Source organism: Octopus bimaculoides, chromosome 7 (assembly GCF_046866305.1).
Source record: "Octopus bimaculoides isolate indiv1 chromosome 7, ASM4686630v1, whole genome shotgun sequence".
Taxonomy (NCBI): domain Eukaryota; kingdom Metazoa; phylum Mollusca; class Cephalopoda; order Octopoda; family Octopodidae; genus Octopus; species Octopus bimaculoides.
Window position 1 is genome coordinate 76,418,740 of NC_142934.1, and position 22,166 is coordinate 76,440,905.

The 22,166-nt window shown below is 36.7% G+C and overlaps 1 protein-coding gene across 12 annotated transcripts in view; it reads left to right on the forward strand.

Moving 5' to 3' along the window:
- LOC106878148 (membralin) overlaps positions 1-22,166 on the forward strand; it is a 78,754-nt gene that overhangs the window by 23,740 nt on the left and 32,848 nt on the right. For 7 of the 12 annotated variants that reach the window (XM_014927275.3, XM_014927277.3, XM_014927278.3 and 4 more), the window contains exon 2: positions 18,377-18,829. In XM_014927275.3, the coding sequence (XP_014782761.1) occupies positions 18,425-18,829 (405 nt within the window). In that variant the 5' untranslated portion in view covers positions 18,377-18,424. Of the gene's footprint in view, positions 1-3,815; positions 3,978-6,255; positions 7,049-18,376; positions 18,830-22,166 lie in introns of those variants that run through there. The other 5 variants (XM_089355538.1, XM_089355533.1, XM_052969762.2 and 2 more) reach the window with 5 other exon arrangements.

Genomic DNA, 22,166 nt, shown 5'->3' on the forward strand with positions numbered 1-22,166 from the left:
AATCAGATTGGAGTCTGGTGCAGCCTTCCAGCTTGCTAGCCCTCATCAAACCGTCCAACCCATGCTGGCATGGACAATGGACGTTAAATGATAATGATGAAGTAAACATTTGTTGCGTCTAAGAATTCTATTATTTATATGCAACCTGTATAGTAGATATATACACAGGGCAAATTTAGCTATTTCTCTGATAAACAGCTTTGACTGATTCTCAAACCTTATTGGGTTCTCATCAGGGGTGCCTACATCACTTAACCAATCCCAGAGAAACAAGCAGCCAATCTGTTTATATACTCAACAAATCCAGTAGTGACTGAGAACTACTAATCTACTGCATACAGTAAGGGTTCTTTTAGCATCATTTAAAATGAGGGGCCTGTCAATAGGGATATCAGTCCACATAGTTAGTAATCAAGAACTTCAAAAAGTCAAATGATGCAAAGATCTCCATATGAATAATTAATTTCTACAGCAATATTATGATTTTTAAAAAATGTAAAAATGTTTGAATAAACAAGTCACCATGAATTTTTTTTTTTTTTTCAAAAGTGAAAGCAAAAAAAGAAATTGGGACCACAAAATGTCAATAAGTATCCAAGAATCAAAAGTGAATGTAATTTAGTTGCTTCACTACCATTATCATCATTCAGAGCTGGCAATAGTAAAAGTTGATTTTCAGTACATTTTAGAATCAACTACTCCATTCAGAGTAGAATCTTCAATCAAAGTTGATAGACTTCTTTTAAAACTAAAGGTATTTAACATCATACTCTGATTAATATAACACATTCCTCTCTTTATTCACTTTCCTATCCAAATGAATGAAGGTTGAAAAAGTCAGTGAGGACTGTATTTCGTCCTTTCTGTTGCATTCACTATGCAACGTCTTTCACCAATGCTCACCAGATGGTAGAAAGCTAATTACCCTTTCCAATGTGGAGGCGCGTGGCTTAGTCGTTAGGGTGTTGGACTCATGATCGTAAGATTGTGGTTTCGATTCCTGGGCCAGGCGATGTGTTGTGTTATTGAGCAAAACACTTCATGTTGCTCCAGTCCACTCAGCTGGCAAAAATGAGTATTCCTGTGACAGACTGGTGTCCTGTCCAGTTTGGGAATTTATATGCCATGAAACTGGGGAAACTGGCCCTTATGAGTTGGCATGATTTAAGATGGTAACTTCACCTTTTTTTTCCTTTGCCCTTTCAAATTAAAAGAAAGTAGCTGGGGGGGGGGGGATCATTATTATCCATTGGATCAACAGCTGGATCAGTCTTGTGACAGCTGCTTGACAAAAACTCCACAAATCAGCGATGCTTGGACACTGAATGAGCACACCATTCAGTCTGCATACAGCTTAGACTGGCTTTGCTAACTGCACTTCTACATCTGAAGAGTTTTTCTAGAGCTAATAGTGTTTCTTCAGTAGCACTGCCAAGCCAGAAGTTTCTGGGAGTTATCTCTAGTCCTCAGACTGAAAGTTCCTAGGAACACACCAGCCAGTTGATGAGAATCAACTGGTGTGTTCACCAGAAGGACGACCGAGATCATGGACATAGTTCCTTCCTTCAGACCAAGCTAATAATAAAAAAATAAAAAAAGCACCTGTCAAGTATTGACTGTCAATTAAAACAGTTATTGTGCTTCAAAAAGAAAATACACTTTTGTGTCTAAGTTTGGAAGCATTTTCAGTTTTGGAATAAAGAATCTGAAAGGAAAGGTTATGGGAAACTATCACAGGAAAACTTACATAAATCATCATCATCATCATCATCATCGTTTAACGTCCGCTTTCCATGCTAGCATGGGTTGGACGATTTGACTGAGGACTGGTGAAACCGGATGGCAACACCAGGCTCCAATCTAAATTTGGCAGAGTTTCTACAGCTGGATGCCCTTCCTAACGCCAACCACTCAGAGAGTGTAGTAGGTGCTTTTACGTGTCACCTGCACGAAGGCCAGTCAGGCGATACTGGCAACGGCCACGCTCGAAATGGTGTCTTTTATGTGCCACCCGCACAAGCCAGTCCAGGGGCACTGGCAACGATCTTGCTCGAAAATCTTACAGAAGCCAGTCAGGCGGTACTGGCAATGGCCGACCAATTTAATACTTTCTGTTGCTGAAGTTGCTTTTTGTTTTTACTGAAGAACATGAAAGTGAAAGTACTTTATTTGGTCAGGTGTTTTCCAAGTCAAAAAATCTTTTTTATTTTTTTATTTTGCATAAAAAAAATGTCTTCGTGGACGAAAAGTTAAAGTTTCAAGATTTATTCTAAAAATAGGAATGATAAACGGATCCAGTATATTTCAATAATTTTTCAACACCATTTTCTTTCAATGATACACAAATCTTAATATCTTCTTATACTTGTTCATATTCTTAGGTGGAAGTCAACTCTTTCATCCTTTCCAGAGTCACTACAATAAAATATGAATCAAACACTGGGATTAATGTTATTGACTTATCCCCTTTTCTTAAAAATCATTCGTCTCGTACGTAGATCAGAAACCATCATTAAGAAAGGAATAACACCACATAAACTCCAGTCAAATTATGTGCAATTTTACACAATTCCACATTGCTTCAATGTTGTACCAATTGGTGTTCAAGCTTATCATGTTGTAATGACTGACTTGCACAAAAGATGGTTTTCCTTAGAAAATACTTCTTTTTCATATTTCAAATCCATGCAACAAGCCCTTAGGTATACCACCATAGGTGTCCATCTGCACAATGTGGGCCCTGATTGAACTTCATAGCCTCATGAACCTCAAAATTAAGACGTCTGCAATATTTTGCTGAAAAGTAATCCACTTATGTATTTCTTTTTAATTGTTCCCTTCTCTATTTAACATTTCAATAAGTTATGCTTTGTTCTTGTTAATTAGGAATGTAATTAATTGTCAGACTGGTTTCATGCAAGACAATTTTTCCACGAACCAAGATATAACACACTTGAAACCAAGTAAAGTGCATAATATTTAATTTAATTATTACATATGTAATACATTATATATATAAGGCAAAGCACTCTACAAGCTGCAATAGTCAATAAACTCAAAATTTTAAAATTAATTCTGTACGACTGGGTACCATATTATACAGCCCTTTTGTTGGGGACCCCTGCTTTAAGGATCTAGCCCAATCTTGTCCAATCAAAAGCATCTCAGTTAAGACTTTTGCTTTTCCTTCTTTTATTAATGAGAGGAAAGAAGGAAGATTGTATTCATACAATTTTTTTTTTTGTAGGGTTGGACAGATTTTAAAGCATCTTAATTATATTAAATTTAGTATTTTGTCCGGCACTTTCCTAATCCCCTACCCTTTCACATTTCCGATGATATTTTTTGAAGTTATTTTTTTCCCACATATATAAACATTATATAATAGCATAATAACCATTATATAAATTGTTATTTGTAACAAATCGTGTATGGTTAGTTAATAACTTAAAATCTTATTTGTTTAATTACTTTAACCTATTATTTATGATAATATAAATAAAATGTTACATATTTTTCAAGCCAGAGCTGTGGCGTTTTCCTGTAACTGTGTTTCCGTTCATCAGTCAAACTACCTTACATTATTATTTAGTTTACGACTAAATCTCGCTTATATTAGCTTTGTTTCCGTGGTCGATTTAATTGACTGTAGGCCATCTCAAATTTATGACCTTCTGCCTATCCTCCGGAATCGACTTTGCCTTTCATCCTTTCACAGTTGATAAAATATAAAGTATCAGTCAAGTAGTGAGGTCGATATAACCGGTTGTACTCCTCCCTCTAACTTCTAGCCTTGTTGTGTCTCTGTAGAAATTAGTTTTACTATTATTGTATTAGTGGTAGTATTTGCTGTCCCTCTCCACAGACTCTTTCTCTCGCTAACGATGCCAAAACATGTGCAGCTGTACATATTGCTGCAGCACAAGTGTAAAATACAAGTTGCTGCAATTGGACACGCTTTCCCAGCCAATGTCTGCGTGAGTACAGTTTTGGAGTGTGTGCCAACTTGGAAGTGTTTTACTAAGTTGCTCTCTTGTTAAATACAGCTTCTCACTCGCTTCATATATATATATATATATATATATATATATATATATATATAGGTACTACTAAAGCAGCGCGGACCCGAACGCGCAGTCGCGCGTCCGCGCTAGCTTGTCGTGAGTGGTCGATCCTAACCTTAAACACGTATTCATTTGCACACGCGGGTTAGGGTTAGGGACAGGGTTAGGGTTAGGGTTGGGATCGACCACTCAAGACTAGCTAGCGCTTGGGAGGTCATAACTTTCAGAGAAATGAATATTTTTTAATGAAATTTTCTGTGCATATAGTATTTATTATGTAGAATCCGAATATACAAATTTTGGAATGGGGTGGGGGACAATTTTCGGAAATTCCAACAGTCCACTTAAATTCTTCTTAACTAACAGGAAAATTAATATTTTTTCGTGAAATTTTCTACAAATATACCTTGATGTATGTACATTTCGAGCATGTAGGAATTTTGAAGGAAACAACTGCAGGTTATTTTTGAGAAGCGTTCCCCACTCGGTGGTGTTTCGGAGCAAGTCGTTCATATTTGTTTCATTTTTCTCTATTATGTGCGTATGTGCATCCGTAGATTTCTAGACGGTGAAGAGAAGCCATCATAAGAAAACTTTCGTTAAAAATAACATGCACACGATTTTTTTTTCTCAATAGAAGTAAATTCCAAAGTAAACGTTTCTAGTAGAGAAGTAGAAGAGAACAGGAGCAAAAATAGGAATATACACGCACGGTTAAATATAGAAACTATCACAGTGTCGCTTCCCGAAGAATTTTAAAATGTTAGCTTTCCGAAACTTTTTTTTCAATCTTGCCAAAACACGAAGATTAAGAATAAACACAAAAAGTACACAAATATATTTTACATACCTGTCGTATACGTCGGTTTTGTTTTTTTCACTTTAAAGGTGGATAAAACAACATAATCCACCTTTAAAGTGAAAAAAACAAAACCGACGTATACGACAGGTACGTAAAATATATTTGTGTACTTTTTGTGTTTATTCTTAATCTTCGTGTTTTGGCAAGATTGAAAAAAAAGTTTCGGAAAGCTAACATTTTAAAATTCTTCGGGAAGCGACACTGTGATAGTTTCTATATTTAACCGTGCGTGTATATTCCTATTTTTGCTCCTGTTCTCTTCTACTTCTCTACTAGAAACGTTTACTTTGGAATTTACTTCTATTGAGAAAAAAAAAAGTTAAGAATTTAAGTGGACTCTGTTGGAATTTCCGAAAATTGTCCCCCACCCCATTCCAAAACACTTTCACCGGATTCTTCATAGTAAATACTATATGCATAAAAAATTTCATTAAAAAATATTCATTTTTCTGAAAGTTATGACCTCCCAAAGTCTGGGGGGTAAAACCCTGTAGTTATGCCTATATATATATATATATATATATATATATATATATATATATATATATATATATAATGTATGTGGTAAACTGGTATTTTTGTATGTATTTATTGTTCGTTATTTTTTCTTCGCGTTTATTTTTACTTTTTGGGCTGTTTATCCTGTAGTGACCTTTTGTCTCTGTCGATAGTAGCGGTTTTTAGTGTGTTCTGTGGAAGGAGAGGGTTTAGGAATACAAACTTGTTACTAGCAATCAGTGTCGCTATGTAGGTCAAACGACTGTGTGTGTATGTATGTGCGTGCGTGTATATATATTCACACAAACATGTTTTCATGAGTGCTCGAGATGCGTGTAGTTTTACCTAACTTTAAACAAGCTAAGCTCAACCTCTACACCTTGGCTGGTTCACCGCTTGAATAATTATGCACTTACATGCATATAAAGTATTATAGCGATCCTTCGGTATTGGTATACAGAGTCTTGTTATGAGGAGACGACGTCATTCACCCTCTATTTCAGCCTAGCCCCTTTATCTGTCATGAGGGAAGGTTGTGTCGTCTATCAATACCGAAGGATTACCAGTAAATACATGTGTGTGAAATAACATTACGCGTGTTTGTATATATATTCCACATTGAGGCACTCATTACAAAACCGAAGCAGCAGCACCACCACCACCACCAATTATAAAGATAACTATAAATTTTGCTCTAATTGTTGATGGTTGTTTTCCCCTCTTCAATTTGTCGTGCTGTCCACCTCCTCTCTCTCTCTCTCTGCTGCCCTTCCTCTTTTCATTCTCTCCATTTCCTGCACTCTCTCTCTCCTGTCCTCTTTTTCTCTCACCGCTACTAATTACTTCGTTTTTCTTCCTGCCAGACTGTCTCTTCTTTCTGCTTTCTGTGTTTTTCCTCTTCGTTCTCTCAGTGCTTACACATAGACTTCCTTGCAAACTTGATATGCTTTCTCTTTTCTCTGTATTTCTAATAACACTTTTACAAAAATCTGAAGGAAGCTGTTGCTCTACTGCAGCAAAATTTACAGAGTCCACGTGTGTGGATTAGTTGGTGTACCTTGGAAATAATGGGAGTCTAACATATTTCGTGACTGGTCCGAGAATATTTTTATGAACTTAATAGATTAGGTAGTACTGAGAAAATATAAAGACATTTATATTCAAAAGGGAAAAAAAGTCGCAAGATATTGAAAGTGCCAGAATCGTAATCACTCATCGAAAGTTCAAGAAAATATTCCGCATTATAATGTGTGTCTGTGTGTTGGACAGTTTGCTGCACTGTTGATGCTTGTTAAGACAGAAACAGGAGCCCACAGCTCTACTCTTGGCATGTCAGTTGTGGAGAATTTTTGATGCTTTAGATTATCTCTCCTTTTCATTCAGAGATAATTTCAGTAAATCCTGAATTTATCTTGTATGTTATTTGATATAGCCTTTATTCGTGTTCGTTATTCAAATATAGGCCACCGGCCATTCTGAGTTATTTCTCTTAGCTCATTTTTGTTGCATCCCTCCATCCATCTTTCTTTCTTTCTTTCTTTCTTTCTTTCTTCAAAACTTCTAGCTTCTATATCCAGATTACAAATTTACATTTATACCAATAATAATTGGAGCACTTGGTTTTGTAAGTAAATGTTTGTCTTTTTTACCAAACTGCTTAAGTCATGGAAACATAAACAAACCAGCACTGGTTGTCAAGCAGTGGTAAGGGAAAAACACGGATGTATATATATATTACACCACCTGTCCTCGTCTGTTGTTGTTTTTTTCGTAAATTCTCCCATATATATGTATGTATATATATTTATATAAATAAGGATAAGATCGATATTTTAAAATATTGATTTTTATCAAGTGGCCAGCATGGGAATAAAAACCATCAAAGGTAACAATTATTTAAAATTATAATATAGGGTATCTAAAATAGCAGTCAAATCTTGACTGCTATATGAACATTTATTGTGGTTTAGAGTCAAGATTTGACTGCTATTTTTCAGCGTGGCGGTATCTCTCAGATACCCTATATTATAATTTTAAATAATTGTATATATATATATATATGTATGTATATAAAATTATAAATAATGAAATGTGATAAAATTTATGTTACCAGTGGATACAAGAAGGAGCTTTTTTTTTTATGAGTACCACCAGATTAGTTGAATCCTTATATTGTGACTTGAATAATTACATGAATATGAATATATATATATATATATATATATATATATATATATATATATATATATATAAAGGTTATGAAGGGTTTGGAGTCAACCAAACCCTAAAGATACAGGTAATACCGAGTAAGTGCTGTATACTGACTAGTTTTGCCCCTGTCGTAGCAACATGAGTGGGGAATATAACATAGGTCGTGTATTAGCGTGTGTATGTATAAAGAAAGAAAAGGATAAAGAGACCAATGGCAAAGTTAGAATTATATTTTATGGATAAAGTCTAAAATATATTACCCAGTTTCGGTCAAATACTACTGTATTGATGTGTGTGACCTTCTACTCAGCCATAATATGGTACGTTGCCGTCATATAAAGTAATTACATCCAAATATCGAACAAAAAAAGAAGTGAATGGTAGCAACTGATTTGATTGGTTGAAAAAATTGCAGAAAAGATATTGTATTACTTGATTTTGCTTAAACACAACTGTATTGAAGTAACCATCTACCTGGTGTTCACTATATTGAAGTAACCATCTACCTGGTGTTGTTTCTGCAAGGAATGTACGAAAGAAAGTCTCAACAAAACCAAAACTTAATAAAATGTTTACTTATGAGAAGGTCTCTTCTGGGTAGGCAAGGTAGGCGCTGTCTATTCAGACTAAAACTATAAATGTTAATTATTGAAACATGTGGCACAGGTATGACTGTAAGGGGGCTTGCTTCCCAACCACATGGTTTTGAGTCAGGCACATGTCATAAGTAATTACTCAGGGTAAGCAGTTGGCAACGTTTATGTAGTAAAACACACAAAAAATAAGCGAAACACAGGCATGCAACTGAGTTGGAGGCAGATTTACTTCTGCCTTTATGGCATGTAAAGAAAACATTGTTGTAGGAATGTACATAGCACGTGTTCTGCAGCAGTACTATACTGAGATTGAAAGGCATTGGCAAATTATGCCTTCCTGATCTACAAAAGAAAAAAAATTATTTTGCATTTTATTCATAGTAATCAGAGTAACCTTCATAATTTTATTGGATTAGGTGCATATTTTGCCATAAAAGGAAAATGTTACTATTGATCTATTTCATTCAGGGCAGGCACTGCCTTGCCTTCCCAGGCGGCATGTCCCTGTTTTGAGTTCTGTCCCACTGCATGGCACCTTGGGAAAGTGTCATCTACTGTAGCCCCAGGTCAACCAAAGCTTTGTGAGTGGATTTAGTAAAAGAAAGCTGAAAGAAGCCTGTTGTATGTATATGTGTGTTTGCTAATGTCTCCTTGCCTTGATAGTGCATGATAGTTATAACCCTCTAGCATTTAAACCCACCATATCCAGCCAAAATATCCTTCATGTTTTATCCTCAGACTGACCAAATCCACTCTCTCATGCCTGTTCTACAATGCCATCCTAAAAATAAAACAATTATATCATCAAAATATTGAAGCTATGAGATAATGCATGTTTAATTAAAAACGAATTGAAAATATAATTATTACATTTGACAGAAACCCAAATGTTAGAAGAGTTAAGTTTCACTGTCATGCAAGCAGTGTAAATTTGTTTCCAATCTTCTATGAAAACATGTCTGGTCATGGGGAAATATTACCTTATTTGGAAACAAGTGAGGGTTGGTAGCAGAAAGAGCATCTGGCTATAGAAAATCTGCGTCCACAAATTCAATCTGACGATGCAAGCATGGAAAAGTGGACATTAAAATGATGATAAAAATGAAAAAGTAAATTATTTCCAATTCATAAGGTGTATGAAACTCGATATTTGATTCAGTAAATGGCTAATATTTTAATATCAATCTGTCACAATTTCCCCAGGCCTTTCTATTTCAATATATAATATATATACTGAGTAATAATGTGAAGCCATATACTGTGGGAGCAGCTTCAAAGTACATGGTCTGATCAATAAGTATCCTGACTGTTGCAATAGTAACGAAGCTAAAGCACACAGAGTGAAGCTGCTTGGCACAGATTGACCTTGAACTCTGCTGTGTATGTTCACTAAGTTTTAATGTAGCTTACTTCCGCTGTTTACAGCGGTGCTTGGAAGGAAGGTGTGTAGCATGTGATCGTCGCATTGACCATGACAGAGAAAGCTGAGCAGAGAATCTGCATCAAATTTTACCAAAAACTTGGCAACACCTGCTCAGAGGCCTATGCAAAGTTTCCAAAATGTTTCCATTTTTCTCGACATCAAGTAGGTCTTGTGCAACTGAAACCTGAGTGTCTTGTTGGTCAGCTGAAAGCAGTTTTGGCACAAACATGGCAGACACATGTCTCATACCCAAAATATTAATGGACTGAACTGAATTGTAACTAATCTGCACATCCTCTGCATGCCCGTCTGCAATGTTTTAATCATTTTTGCTGGTTGTGGGTCTCTGAGAACGTTCGTCACTATCAACATTTTTTCAGCCATCTTGGAAACATCTGAAACACTCGTACACTCCTCTCCATACACTTTCTGTAACTTTGTGTAGGCCTCTGAGCAGGTATTGCCATGACAACTTTCTTTGTCATGCTCAATGTGATGATCACACGCTACACACCTTCTTACCAAGCATTGCTGTAAATAGCAGAAGTGAACTAGAACGTTAAAACTTAGTGTGCATGCACAGCAGAGTTCAAGGTCAATTTTTGCCATGCAGCTTCATTCTGTGCTGTAGCTTCATTACTATGGCAACAATCCGGCTACTTATTGATCAGACCTTGTATGTGTTGCTTGTTATACTATGAAAGTAAAATAATTCCAACCTTTCACTGAAGTGTCACGCTGATCATATTATTTACTTTTGGTGATGCTTACTATTAAAGATAGGTGTTAGTTCATGCCAGTGTATAAAATAGAAATAATAAATAGTTATATGTAAATAAATAATGTTTTGTTGACAAAATATTTCTGTGTTAAGGCCTGTTTGTTGATACTTTTATTCCTTTTTGACACTTTTTACTTATTGATGTCTACTGCCTATGAGTATTTACTCTTTGTATGTATGTAGAGAAAGAGAGAGAAAGATTCATATGTATTGTGTGTGTGTGTATATATGCGCATATGCTTGCATGATATATTTTTGACTAAGGGAGATTTGAATGTTGGCAAAATTTTGGACCATGTCTAGCATCTATCAAAATGGCTTGTTTGAGTTCTATCCATTTCTCATCTCTTTGATCAATAGCTTCTCAGATAACACTATTGCAGCCCATGCTTATGGATTTACAGTCTAACCCATGCTTTTCCTCTTATACACCTGCTATCTACATACTACCACCTTCAACAATGCTCTCACCTATGCAAATGATCCCACATTTTGTTTCTCTCTAACCTTCCACACCCAAATGTCATCCACATACCACATAGACACCAAGTTCTAAACACACACTGACTTCATGAACAGAGACCTTGAAAACATCCTCCAATGGTGTAATGCCCATCTTATGGCATCCAACAGTAAAACAATAAAAGCACTGCATTTATTTAGAAAACCTCAATGCACCCCATATGACTTAAACATGAGCAGCATACAACTAGGGCTCTCACAATTGCTCCAGATGTGAGATCTCACTCTGGCTGTGGATCTTTCCTAGTGAACGCACATCCTTAACATGGTAATGCTTTCATCTCAAAGACAGGTTTTTCTCTTGAAAGCTAGTAAATATTTCAACCCCAAAGCAACTATTAATCTATTACAAAGCTCAAGTGAGACCCACAGTGGAGTATTGCTCCTATACTGAGGACAGTGCTACCGCTACACACACATCCAGAGACAACAGACTACTCTATTAATTGGCATAAAGATGCTCACAGACACACTTCGGCTTCTGGTCCATACATGTGCTGTTTCCATTCTTTGTCTTTTCTACAGTAATTACAGTTCTCTGCTCCTTGGCACTAACTAATCTGGTGCCACCTTCATTTATACACTCTTGATTCTCTTGTCTTTTCTCATCTAACTACTACATTTAGTCCTAGAATGTGTGTGTATTGTGTAGCTTGTGTTATTTTATCATTATTATTATTATTATCATTATTGTTACATATATCTCTTTGGCTTTTCATTCATGTTCAAGAAAGCCATCACAAATTATTATAAAGATTTTTGCCTTCAATAGTGGCTCTTTAAGCCTCCTAAGCTCTTACATGTCTTCTGGCAAACTTTACAAAGCTGCATATGTGCACATCTGTATGCAAAATATATTCTAGTGTATTAGTGTGTGTGTGTAGTGCGTGTGTGTGGATAATGTATTGGTGTATCATGGGCAACATGGTTGGATTTTAGCAATGTAATAATAATGCTGTTAGTAGGATTGGAAGGTGAGGAAGATGAAATAAAATAAAATAAAATGAAATGGATGGATGTGGATAGTTGCATACAGAAGTGCCCATTACTTAAAGTGGATAGAACTTGAGGAAGAGGAAGACATGGCATGAAGTATTGACGGCTAATCTCAAGACACTGAGCCTTACAAAGCAGATGTCAAAGGATCATCATATCTGGCACTTTGCTATACTTGAGAACAACAGAATTAATACTGATGCTGGTGCCACATTAAAAGCACTGGTGCTGGTGCCACATTAAAAGCACTGGTACTGGTGCTACATAAAATGCACCCATTACACTCTGTAGAGTGGTTGGCATTAGGAAGAGCATCCAGCTGTAGAAATCATGTCTGAACAGATAATAGAGCCTGTTGTGGTCCCTGGCCTTGCCAGCTTCAGTCAAACCATTCAATACATACCAGCATGGAAAACTGAGGTTAAATGATGATGATGAATAAAGATAACAGAGTACAAGAAAGTTTAATTTTCAGTAATAGGTTGATGGATATAAAAGTTTAAGATGTATAAAAGGTTTGTGGATATAGAAATGGGTAGAAAGGTTGATAAATGGATATACAAGCAGATAGATGGGTTGATAGATAGTTTCCCTTATATATGGTTTGTGACCTGAAGTGAGCCTAGTTACTGGATGTTATAGTTTGTTTAGTTTCTGCCAATATGTTCTTTCACGTTTATCAGCATGATTACAGTAGTCTGTTAGGAGATTCATGGCATGGCAGAGGCTAGTGAGCAGAATGTGTTGGTGTATCTCAGGCAACATGGCTGGATTTTTTTGTAAGAAAACAGGGTAACACCATTAGTGTGATAGGTAGGGAGGAAGATGGGGGGAAAATAAAATAAAGGAAAATGGAATCAAATACATTAAAAGGAGGAAGATGAAATAGAATAAAGCAATATGAAATGCAGTAAAGGTTGTATACATTTGCACATACACACACTCATGCATGCACACACAAAGAGGAACCTGATTAAGAAAGCAAGAAATCCAGGCAAATTATTGTTTGTTTATGCAGAAAACATTGTTTTGATGGTTGCTCTCAGACACACACACATGCGCACATGTACACACACACACACACACACACATACTGTGCTATTCTACATACAGAAGGGAGATATCTTTTGGTGGTGGTGTAAAGTTTCACTTGAACTATTCAATTGTTTAATTGTTTGTCTTCTGTAAGGTAGGAGGAGGGAATGGTTGTGATGATGATGATTGGTTTGCTTCCTGAAGTACTGGAGGGGGAGGAGGAGGTGGTGGTGTTGGTAAGTGGGTGGGGCTTAACAGTTTAAAGGATGGTCTGGCTTTTGTTTATTTATCTATTTATTTAAATAATACAGTAGTGAGTTGGAGTGATGGGGGAGGCATCTTGCCAGCAGATGGTGTTTGTTGTGATCTTTTGGGATGAGATTAGTTGGTAGATCATGTCTCAAGTTAGCTCTCATCAGGCAGACCAATAATTAAAACATATTCAAGCTGTGACATTGTATGAGCTGACAAAGAAGCCTCTAAGTGGTTGTTCAACCTACTAGAAATAGCAGCTCATTCACATCCTACTGCATTGAAGAAGAAAAAGAAAATGACAAAAGACATTGTATAATGTAGCCTGGGGTACTCTATACTTGAAGGTAAAAAATAAGATTGTTGTGGTTCAAATGCTTTTTAACTTTATGGTCTGCTCTGTTAGTGCTGACCTGGCGCATGATCAACATGCAATTACATGTTTTCATGTGTTAGACTAACTTGCAAAATCTGGGCAGAATTGTTAGCTCATTGGACAAAGTGCTTAACAGCATTTCCTCTGTCTTTATGTTATGAGTTCAAATTCCGCCGAGGTTGACTTTGCTTTCCATTTTTTGGGGGTCGATAAAATAAGTACCAGTTCAGCACTGGGGTCAATGTAATCGACTCATTCCCTTCCCCTGAACTTGCTGGCCTTGTGCCAAAATTTGAAATTATTATTAGGAATGTGGTGAACTGGCAGAATTGTTAGTGTGTCAAACAAAATGCTTAGCAACATTTCTTTTGGCTCTTTGTCCTTAGTTCAAATTCTGCCGAGGTTGACTGTGCCCTCCATCCTTTTGATATTGATAAAATAAGTACTGGTTGAGCACTTGGGTGGATGTAATCAACCTACCCACCTCTCTTAAAATCGTTAGCATTGTGCAAAAGTTTGTAATCATTATCACCACCACCATACATTAATTTTGTTTGCAGGGATGTTGTCTTGATACTTGGTGACAAAACATCTCTTCAGATCCCAAGAATTTTTCTTAGTATTTGTGCAGAATATAGATGGTGTTTTCCTGCAAATAGATAATACATATCTCCATTCCAATATCCTTCAGTCTCTTAGGTAGCAGTTAGGGTGTTGTACCAAGTGCACCACCTGCAACAGGAACAATTGACACCTTTGTCTTCCACAAACTATTCATCTATCTGTTTAAGACCTGATATTTCTCAATTTTCTCAATTTCTTTGTATTCTCTCTGTTATCATATTCTATGCTATTATTATTATTAATTGTATTGTTAATTTTATTGATAAGCAGGTAGAATCAATTGTCAGACAAAACATTTAACAGCATTTCTTCTGGCTCTTTATGTTTTGGGTTCAAACCCTTTGAGACTAACTTTGCCTTTCATCCTTTCCTGCTCAATAAAATTAAGTATCAGTTAAGTACTAAAGTTAATGTAATCAGCTGACTCTTTCCCCCACTAAAACTATTGACCCTTATTCCACTAGCAGAATCATTAGCACACTAGACACAATGCTTAGCAGTATTTTGTCCATCTTTTTGTTCTGAGTTCAATTTCCACTGACATTGACTTTACCTTTCATCCTTTCAGGGTCGATGAAAAAAGTACCATTCAAGCACGAGGGTCAATGTGATCAACTAGCCATCCTGCTCCCCAAAAGTTTCAGGCCTTGTCCCTATAGTCAAATACCACAACCAATTAAAATAACTGTTCTCTTCCCCAGATATGTGACCATGTGCTAGCATTAAAAAATCATTATCATTATTAGATTTACATTAGAGTTCAACTTCAAGTAACCCCATAGAAGCTTTATCCTTGATTCATCACATGTTTCACAGTATTAGTGAAATTCGCACATTGACTTTTAAGCTGCCATCCTGGCAATTTAGTCACCCGCTCAGGATCATCTTTGTCATCATCATTTTGGCATCCACTCTTCCATGCTCACATGGGTGAGACAGAATTTTGTTGAGGCAGATTTTCTACAGCTGAGTGCCTCTCCTGTCGCTAGCCCTCACTTGTTTCTAAGTCAGGTGATATTTCCCTTTGACCAGACATGTTTTCATGAAAGACACCCCTTGTGTGATGGAAACATTTGTTTACAGCTAACACATGATGTCAAGGCAAGGAGGCAGTAACATGCATAAATGCACACATATATACAACAGGTTTCTTTCAGTTTCTATCTACTGGATGCTCTCTTTGGTCAACCCAGGGCTATAAATGCAGCTGAACTTAGAACCATGTGGTTGGGAAACAAACTTCTTACCACACAACTAAGCTTGCCCCTGCAAAGTTTATTTCAATAGCAAGCAAAAACTATTGAATCACCATAAAAAACAATCTCATCTTTTTTTTTTCTGGCACGATTATCTAAGACTACATTCTTCAAGGTCTTTTATTTCTGTTAGGGGGTAGGAATAGATTTGAGAGGGATTTAGCTCCTATTTTAAGCATATCAAGTAACCTTGTAGTGACTCCCTCAATTCATGGATATGTGTTGTAATGGCTTGTCAGCTGACTGAAGATTACTTTGGAACTTTACTAAGCCCCTTAAATCATTCACCATGAGCAAAGAGTCTTAAGGATTAAAGGGATTAGGTTAATTTCTTTCTATTCCCATTTTTTTATATATATATATATATTAAGGGAATCTCACAAGTTATTGACTGTTTATCACCACATCTGCCTAATCCCACTCATTTCACACTCTCCATTCCCCATGAGTCAAGTCATTATTGTATGTGCTAAACTCAAGTCAACAAGGAGCCTCAACATGCTAGAAACAACAGCTAAATCTCCCTTGACTGACACCTGACTATCCAAAAGGATGCATAATGTAATTTTATCCTACATACATCTGCTCAGTTGGGAGTACTTGGGGCTATACAACATACCAAATTCTCTGTCGAAAACCTCTAAATGAGTCAGTGTTGAAGCTTCTTCACAATTCCTTCAGCTGCTAGCAATATGAGTCAAATAAACTTTAAATCATATCCTGTTGCTTTAAAAGATCCTAGTTAGATACAGTATATCTGAAAAAGAAACAAGATGGTTATGGGTGAAATATCTTTGATTATAGATCTGCTTAGTTCCAGCTGACTTTGGGCTAAACAACCTCTCTATAGAATTCCCTTACTGCCTGTATAGTTTTCCTTCAGATGCTCTCTTGAACACTAACCTTATTAAACTTTACCTTGTTATTCTTAACTTCCTCCCCCCACCCACACACAATTTACCAGTTCCAGAGAGACCCGTGAAAGCTGTGTATTTAGCTTTACCTGAAGCTAGATGATTAATATATATATATTTTTAAAATATAGGTACTGTTTGTGTGGTTTTTGATTAGCTCCATATCAACCCTGATCCAGCACAAACCTATATTTCACCCATGACTAGCCTATGTTTTAAAGGAGGAAGAAGCGAGTAGTGCTTATGGTCTTTATTCAGGACTATTGAGACTAGTGAGAGGAAGTGAAGAAGTTATCAGATACCTGTCCTGAGTGTTGGCAAGAGTGTATGTACTCTACTAAACCATCCAGGGGCTGGGCAGTGGCATTAACCCCTTTAGGATTCGGGTTATTCTGTCAAATGTAAAGCTTATTTATTCTCATTAATTTGAATTAATCATGCATTATCTCATAGCCTTGATATTTTGATGATGTGATTGTTTAGTCTTAGAATGACATTGTTGTATTGGTGTGAGAGACTAGATGTGGCCGGTTTGAACACGGGTTAAATGCTAAAGTGTTAAACTGGGTAATAATTTCTGCCTACCACCTAAGAACAGGAAAAGTCCCTCAGATAGGCTTACATACAGTTGACGCCTAGTAAATTTTACTCATGGCTTTGCTTGATGCAAGGATGTGGCAGAAGACACTTGGCCAAAGCACCATGTAGTGTGATTAAACCTGAAATGATGCAGTTGTAGAGGAAACCTTATTTTAGCTCACAAGCATGCCTACCCCACACATCTTTATTTTTCAATTTGTGATTGAGGCCAACTCATTTGTTCCAAACATGGATGTATGTTTTTTTTTGCTGTTGAGAAATTTCTTTATGGATGGCAAAGTAGACAGTAAAGTATCATATGAATTGTCTTACAGTATGGAATTAGGTCCTTTTATGTTCTAGTTTTATATTCTACAAGAGTTAACTTTGCCTTTCATCCTTCTAAAGTTGATAAACTAAATACCAGCAACGTTATGTAAGCTGATTGTTTCACATCTGGTCTATAGAACAGACCTATGATTGAAGATATTACAGTTATCACCATCCTGTCTTGTTCCTCCATATAGTGTATCTAGAGCAGTTGTTTTAATGTTTCTGTGACCTTGTCACCCTGTACTTAAGGTACATGACACACTTACTGATATTTTATATGTTATTAAATTTAAGATCTCACAGCACTCCCAACTATTGTTTACAACGCTCTGAGTAGAAACCACTGATCTAGCATTACTTTATCCAGTGTGTGTGTGTGTGTGTTAACTCTTTAGCATTCAGGTTACTCTGCCAAATGTAATATTTATTCCCATTGTTTTGAATTAATCATGCATTATCTTGTAGCTTTGAGATTTTGATGATGTATTTGTTTATTTTTTATAATGCTATTGTAGGGTTTTATGTGAGAGGCTGGATGTGGCAAGTTTGAACACAGAACAGCTGGACTATTTGGGCCAAATATGGCCAGTTTCAATGCTGAAGGGTTTAAAGTCGAGTAATTTAGGAGCAGATTTGGTTGCAGTTTCTAGAAACTTGAGTGGTGCCTATGTAGAGGTTTTCTTATCAGCATGTAATGTTGGTGTTGTTCATAGTAGTTGTTGTTGCTAACAAAACAAATCAGCTTTAAGTAGATCTGTGATCAAAGTTATTTTAGAACAAACCAGTCTTTTCAGACGTAATATTACTAAGACTACATTATCAGATGTGTTTCAAGACAGTAAGGTGCATGATTTGCGAGTGATTTGGCTGCTGTTTTTGCTAGGTTGAGCTACTGACCACATAAAGGCTCTCTTATTATCGTGTGTTAGAGTTTTGGTGGTGTTAGTGGTGATGTTGATGGTCACATTGTGGTATTATCATGAAAAGACGAAAAAAAAAAAGCCTGAAACATAATTTAATCTAACTCTATTTTCTTTCCTTTCTTATCTTTCAGATTAATTAAACGTATTGGCAGTGTAATGTGACAGAGCAAGCTGCCGGGATGCCAGTTGTACTAGACGGTCTCCATGTGGAGAACAACAACAACAACAACAACAATAATGACCCGGCTCCTAACAACTTAGCCACAGTGGCGGCGGCAACAGCAGCTGCAGCAACGGCAGCTGCAGCAGCAACTGCATCCGCTGCAGCGGCGGCAGCAGCAGCCTCCACCACTCCAGGTTCACCTACTGCTATGGGACGGATACAACAACAGCAGCAGCAACAGCAGCAGCAGCCACAACAGCAGCAACAGCAGCAGCAGCAACAACAACAGCAGCAAAACAATCCTTTCGTAAATGCCCGTGATAGACTCTTCCATGCCCTTTTTTATAAAATAGCCCTTGCGTATGCCAGAACTTTCCCAGTGTCTTTCAGAAGAGCATTTGAATTTATTATTCTTCTCAAGGTACTGGATCTTTTTTTTTACACTTCACCTCATTGCACTACAGCACACCATTCTATACAACACTGCCACTCCCACATTACAACACTCTACACCACACCTCACAACACTATGAGCAAAGCGAGCTTCAACATGGTTGCTCAGTCAGTTAGAAATAGCAGTCAAATAAATCTCCATCTCTCACCCCAACTATCTTAAAGGAGTGAAAGACAAATTGAATAATACTATAGTCTATGATATCTCTTAAAGGACAGGGTGGTACAGGTTGGCAGGTCTGCTCAACCATGGCTGATTTAGGGATAAACAACAATACTCAAGTACATTATATTAACCCATATTACACCACACTGCATTACATTACATGATACTACTCATCACGATATATATTATATTACATGCCAAAACATTTCTTACTGCATAGCACAACACTACACACTATACCACCCTACAATATATATATATCACATTTCTGTATGTCATAAACATAGCACACTGCATTTACTCAACATCACACTATAACTGTCCATAAAGAAGAAAGCAAAATATCTTTTACAAAATATTGTGTTATTTTGAATTTAATCAGAATTGTTTTCTTCAGAATATTTCTTTTCACTGTTGGTATATTGCTTCCAATGTTTTTTCCTATTTTGGAACATGCTTTTTTTCTGTTTGTCTGAAAATAGTAACCTTTCATCATCATCATCATCATTTAACATCCGCTTTCCATGCTAGCATGGGTTGGACTATTTGACTGAGGACTGGTGAACCAGGTGGCTACACCAGGCTCCAATCTGATCTGGCAGAGTTTCTACAGCTGGATGCCCTTCCTAACGCCAACCACTCCGAGAGTGTAGTGGGTGCTTTTACGTGCCACCGGCACGAAGGCCAGTCAGGCGGTACTGGCAATGGCCACGCTCAAAATGGTATATTTTGCGTGCCACCTGCACAGGAGCCAGTCCAGCAGTACTGGCAACGATCTCACTGGAATGTTTTTTCGAAAAAGTGCAGGGTATATTTCAACTTTGGGGACAGAAAAAAGTCTATTTGATCCAAATCCAGATAGTTAGGATAGCTCAGCAACACTAATGTGTTGTTTAAATTTTTAGTTGTGGTGATGGTGATCGAACTCACTGAGATGACTGCCTTTTTGTTTTGGCATCTCAGTCTCACACACACGTTTTGTTACCATTAAAGCACTTTCCAGAAAGTTTTCATTAGTTTTCCATTGATCAAATAATTTCTGATTGACTGCCACATATCTCTCTTCTTTATTATTGTTAATCTACAAGTAGAAGTGATAAAAATGTTGTGCCATGAGCTTTCATTGATGCCTACTGCTTAGGAACATTCATGGATTTTCACACACATTTTTGTTATCCCAACCTACAATTTAAAAGCAGATAAGACACACTGGGTAATGTCAAAGATATATGTTTTGAAAGAGCTAAATCTCACAGCTGAAACATGATCAGAGGTCTGATGGGTCAGAGCTTTAATATTTGTTTATAAAATATGGCTACTTATAGTTGCATGTCATGTAATTACAGGAAGTAGTAGTGTATGATAACATAGTGTCATAACTGTGTAGCAACAGGAAATAATATTAAAATGAAATATGCACTGTTTCTCCTCCCTTCAAAATGGATTGTCATCATCGTAGTGGCAATCAATTTTTATAGTCTTTCAGATAAACAAGAGGAGTTCATATATGGCTTGAACATTGAAATATATCTACAACTGATAATGTAGGTGGTTCTGTACTTGGTGTATAGTCGACTTCATCACAAAGTGAAGATTGTCCGTTAGATTATTTTCAGTGCTAGTATATGTTGGGTCTTATACATTTGATAAAAAATTTCACATCAAGGTTAATAGTTGTTCAACAGCATGAAATGCTGTTGCATGAGTAACCAAAAATTTATAATAGCACCTGCCAGAAGGTTTAGTATACTAAACCTTCTCTGTGATGAAAATGTGGCATTAATAGTATTTCGTTGTCACAGATGTTTGTGATACCCTAAATTCTGCAGTGAAAGATCCAGTCTGTCATTTGAAAAAGTTTGAATTCTGACTTGCACTATAGTGATGGAGGATTGTGCTGGCTGACCAGCCTCACTCTTTCATTCCTGTCTAGACAAGTGGCAAGGTGGGCCATGGCAACTGCAGATATACCATGGATACAGTGGGATGACTAGAAATGTCTAAGGACATGTCCCACAGCATGTTGTTGGATGTTGCCTTTTTGTCTGTTGAAAATTGATCATTGATGATTGGATTTTTTCCACTGGAATCCTGTCTTCACATGCATTGGGTGACATGGCCTTGATAGATTTCCCTGAGTGCTTAATACTAGTTGGCCACTCTCAACTTGGTTTAGCCAACCTAAAATTAGAGAGAGAGGTTTGTATTTTCATGACACTCAGATATCTTGTATTTACTGTCATATTTACGCATGCTGTAAGTATATCTGCACCATTGCATTTGCACGGCTACAATGTGTAGAACACCAAAGTAGGTCCCTAAGTAGGAGTTCATCTTGTAATCTGTGAACAGAGTAAAATTACTACCTTGGGGAGCTTATGTGAAACTTACTTTTATGAAATATTGTAGATAAAGCTTCCTGCATGATGATTTCTATATATATATATTTTTTTTCTTCTTTGCACTTAGTGTCCTTGAGGCAAATGCAGTAGATTTTTCTTTACTATGGTAATATATGTGACAATATCACATACAAGCTATATTTAGAAACATCACAAGCAAGTATAATTGCTAGGTTGACAACATATCATGTCAAGGCATGATCTATAATGAGCATTTTTTTTTTACTTGTTGAAAGGTTTGCTCATATTCCTGAGTTTATGTCTAAGACCTAAGTTTTTCTAACAATTAATGATGTGGGCGTTAGGTGCTATCTATGTTAGTCAAAAAATTTCTAATAATAGTTCACTAGCCCTAGAAAAGACTAGTTCATTGACACAGCTCTGATCTTGTTCTTCATTTGGTCCAGCCCCCTTCAGTTTATATGATGACCAAGGTAAATAGTAGATGACAGTATTAAAAGCACATTTATTTTAATTTATTCTCGTTTCATGATTTGGTTAAAGCTCTAAAACAATTTCAAGTGTAGTGGGATGTGTAGAACGGTCCTTCCCTGTAATGAAAATGCCATCTTAATTGCATAACACATGGTTGGAGTTGCAAGTGCAAGTTTCTCCTCAAGGTATGAAGTGAACAGGACTATCGGGACTTAGGAAGGGGCATCCAGCTACAGAAACCATTCCAAAACAGAATCTGGAGCACAGTGCAGCCCTTGGAGCTATCAAATCCTATCAAACTG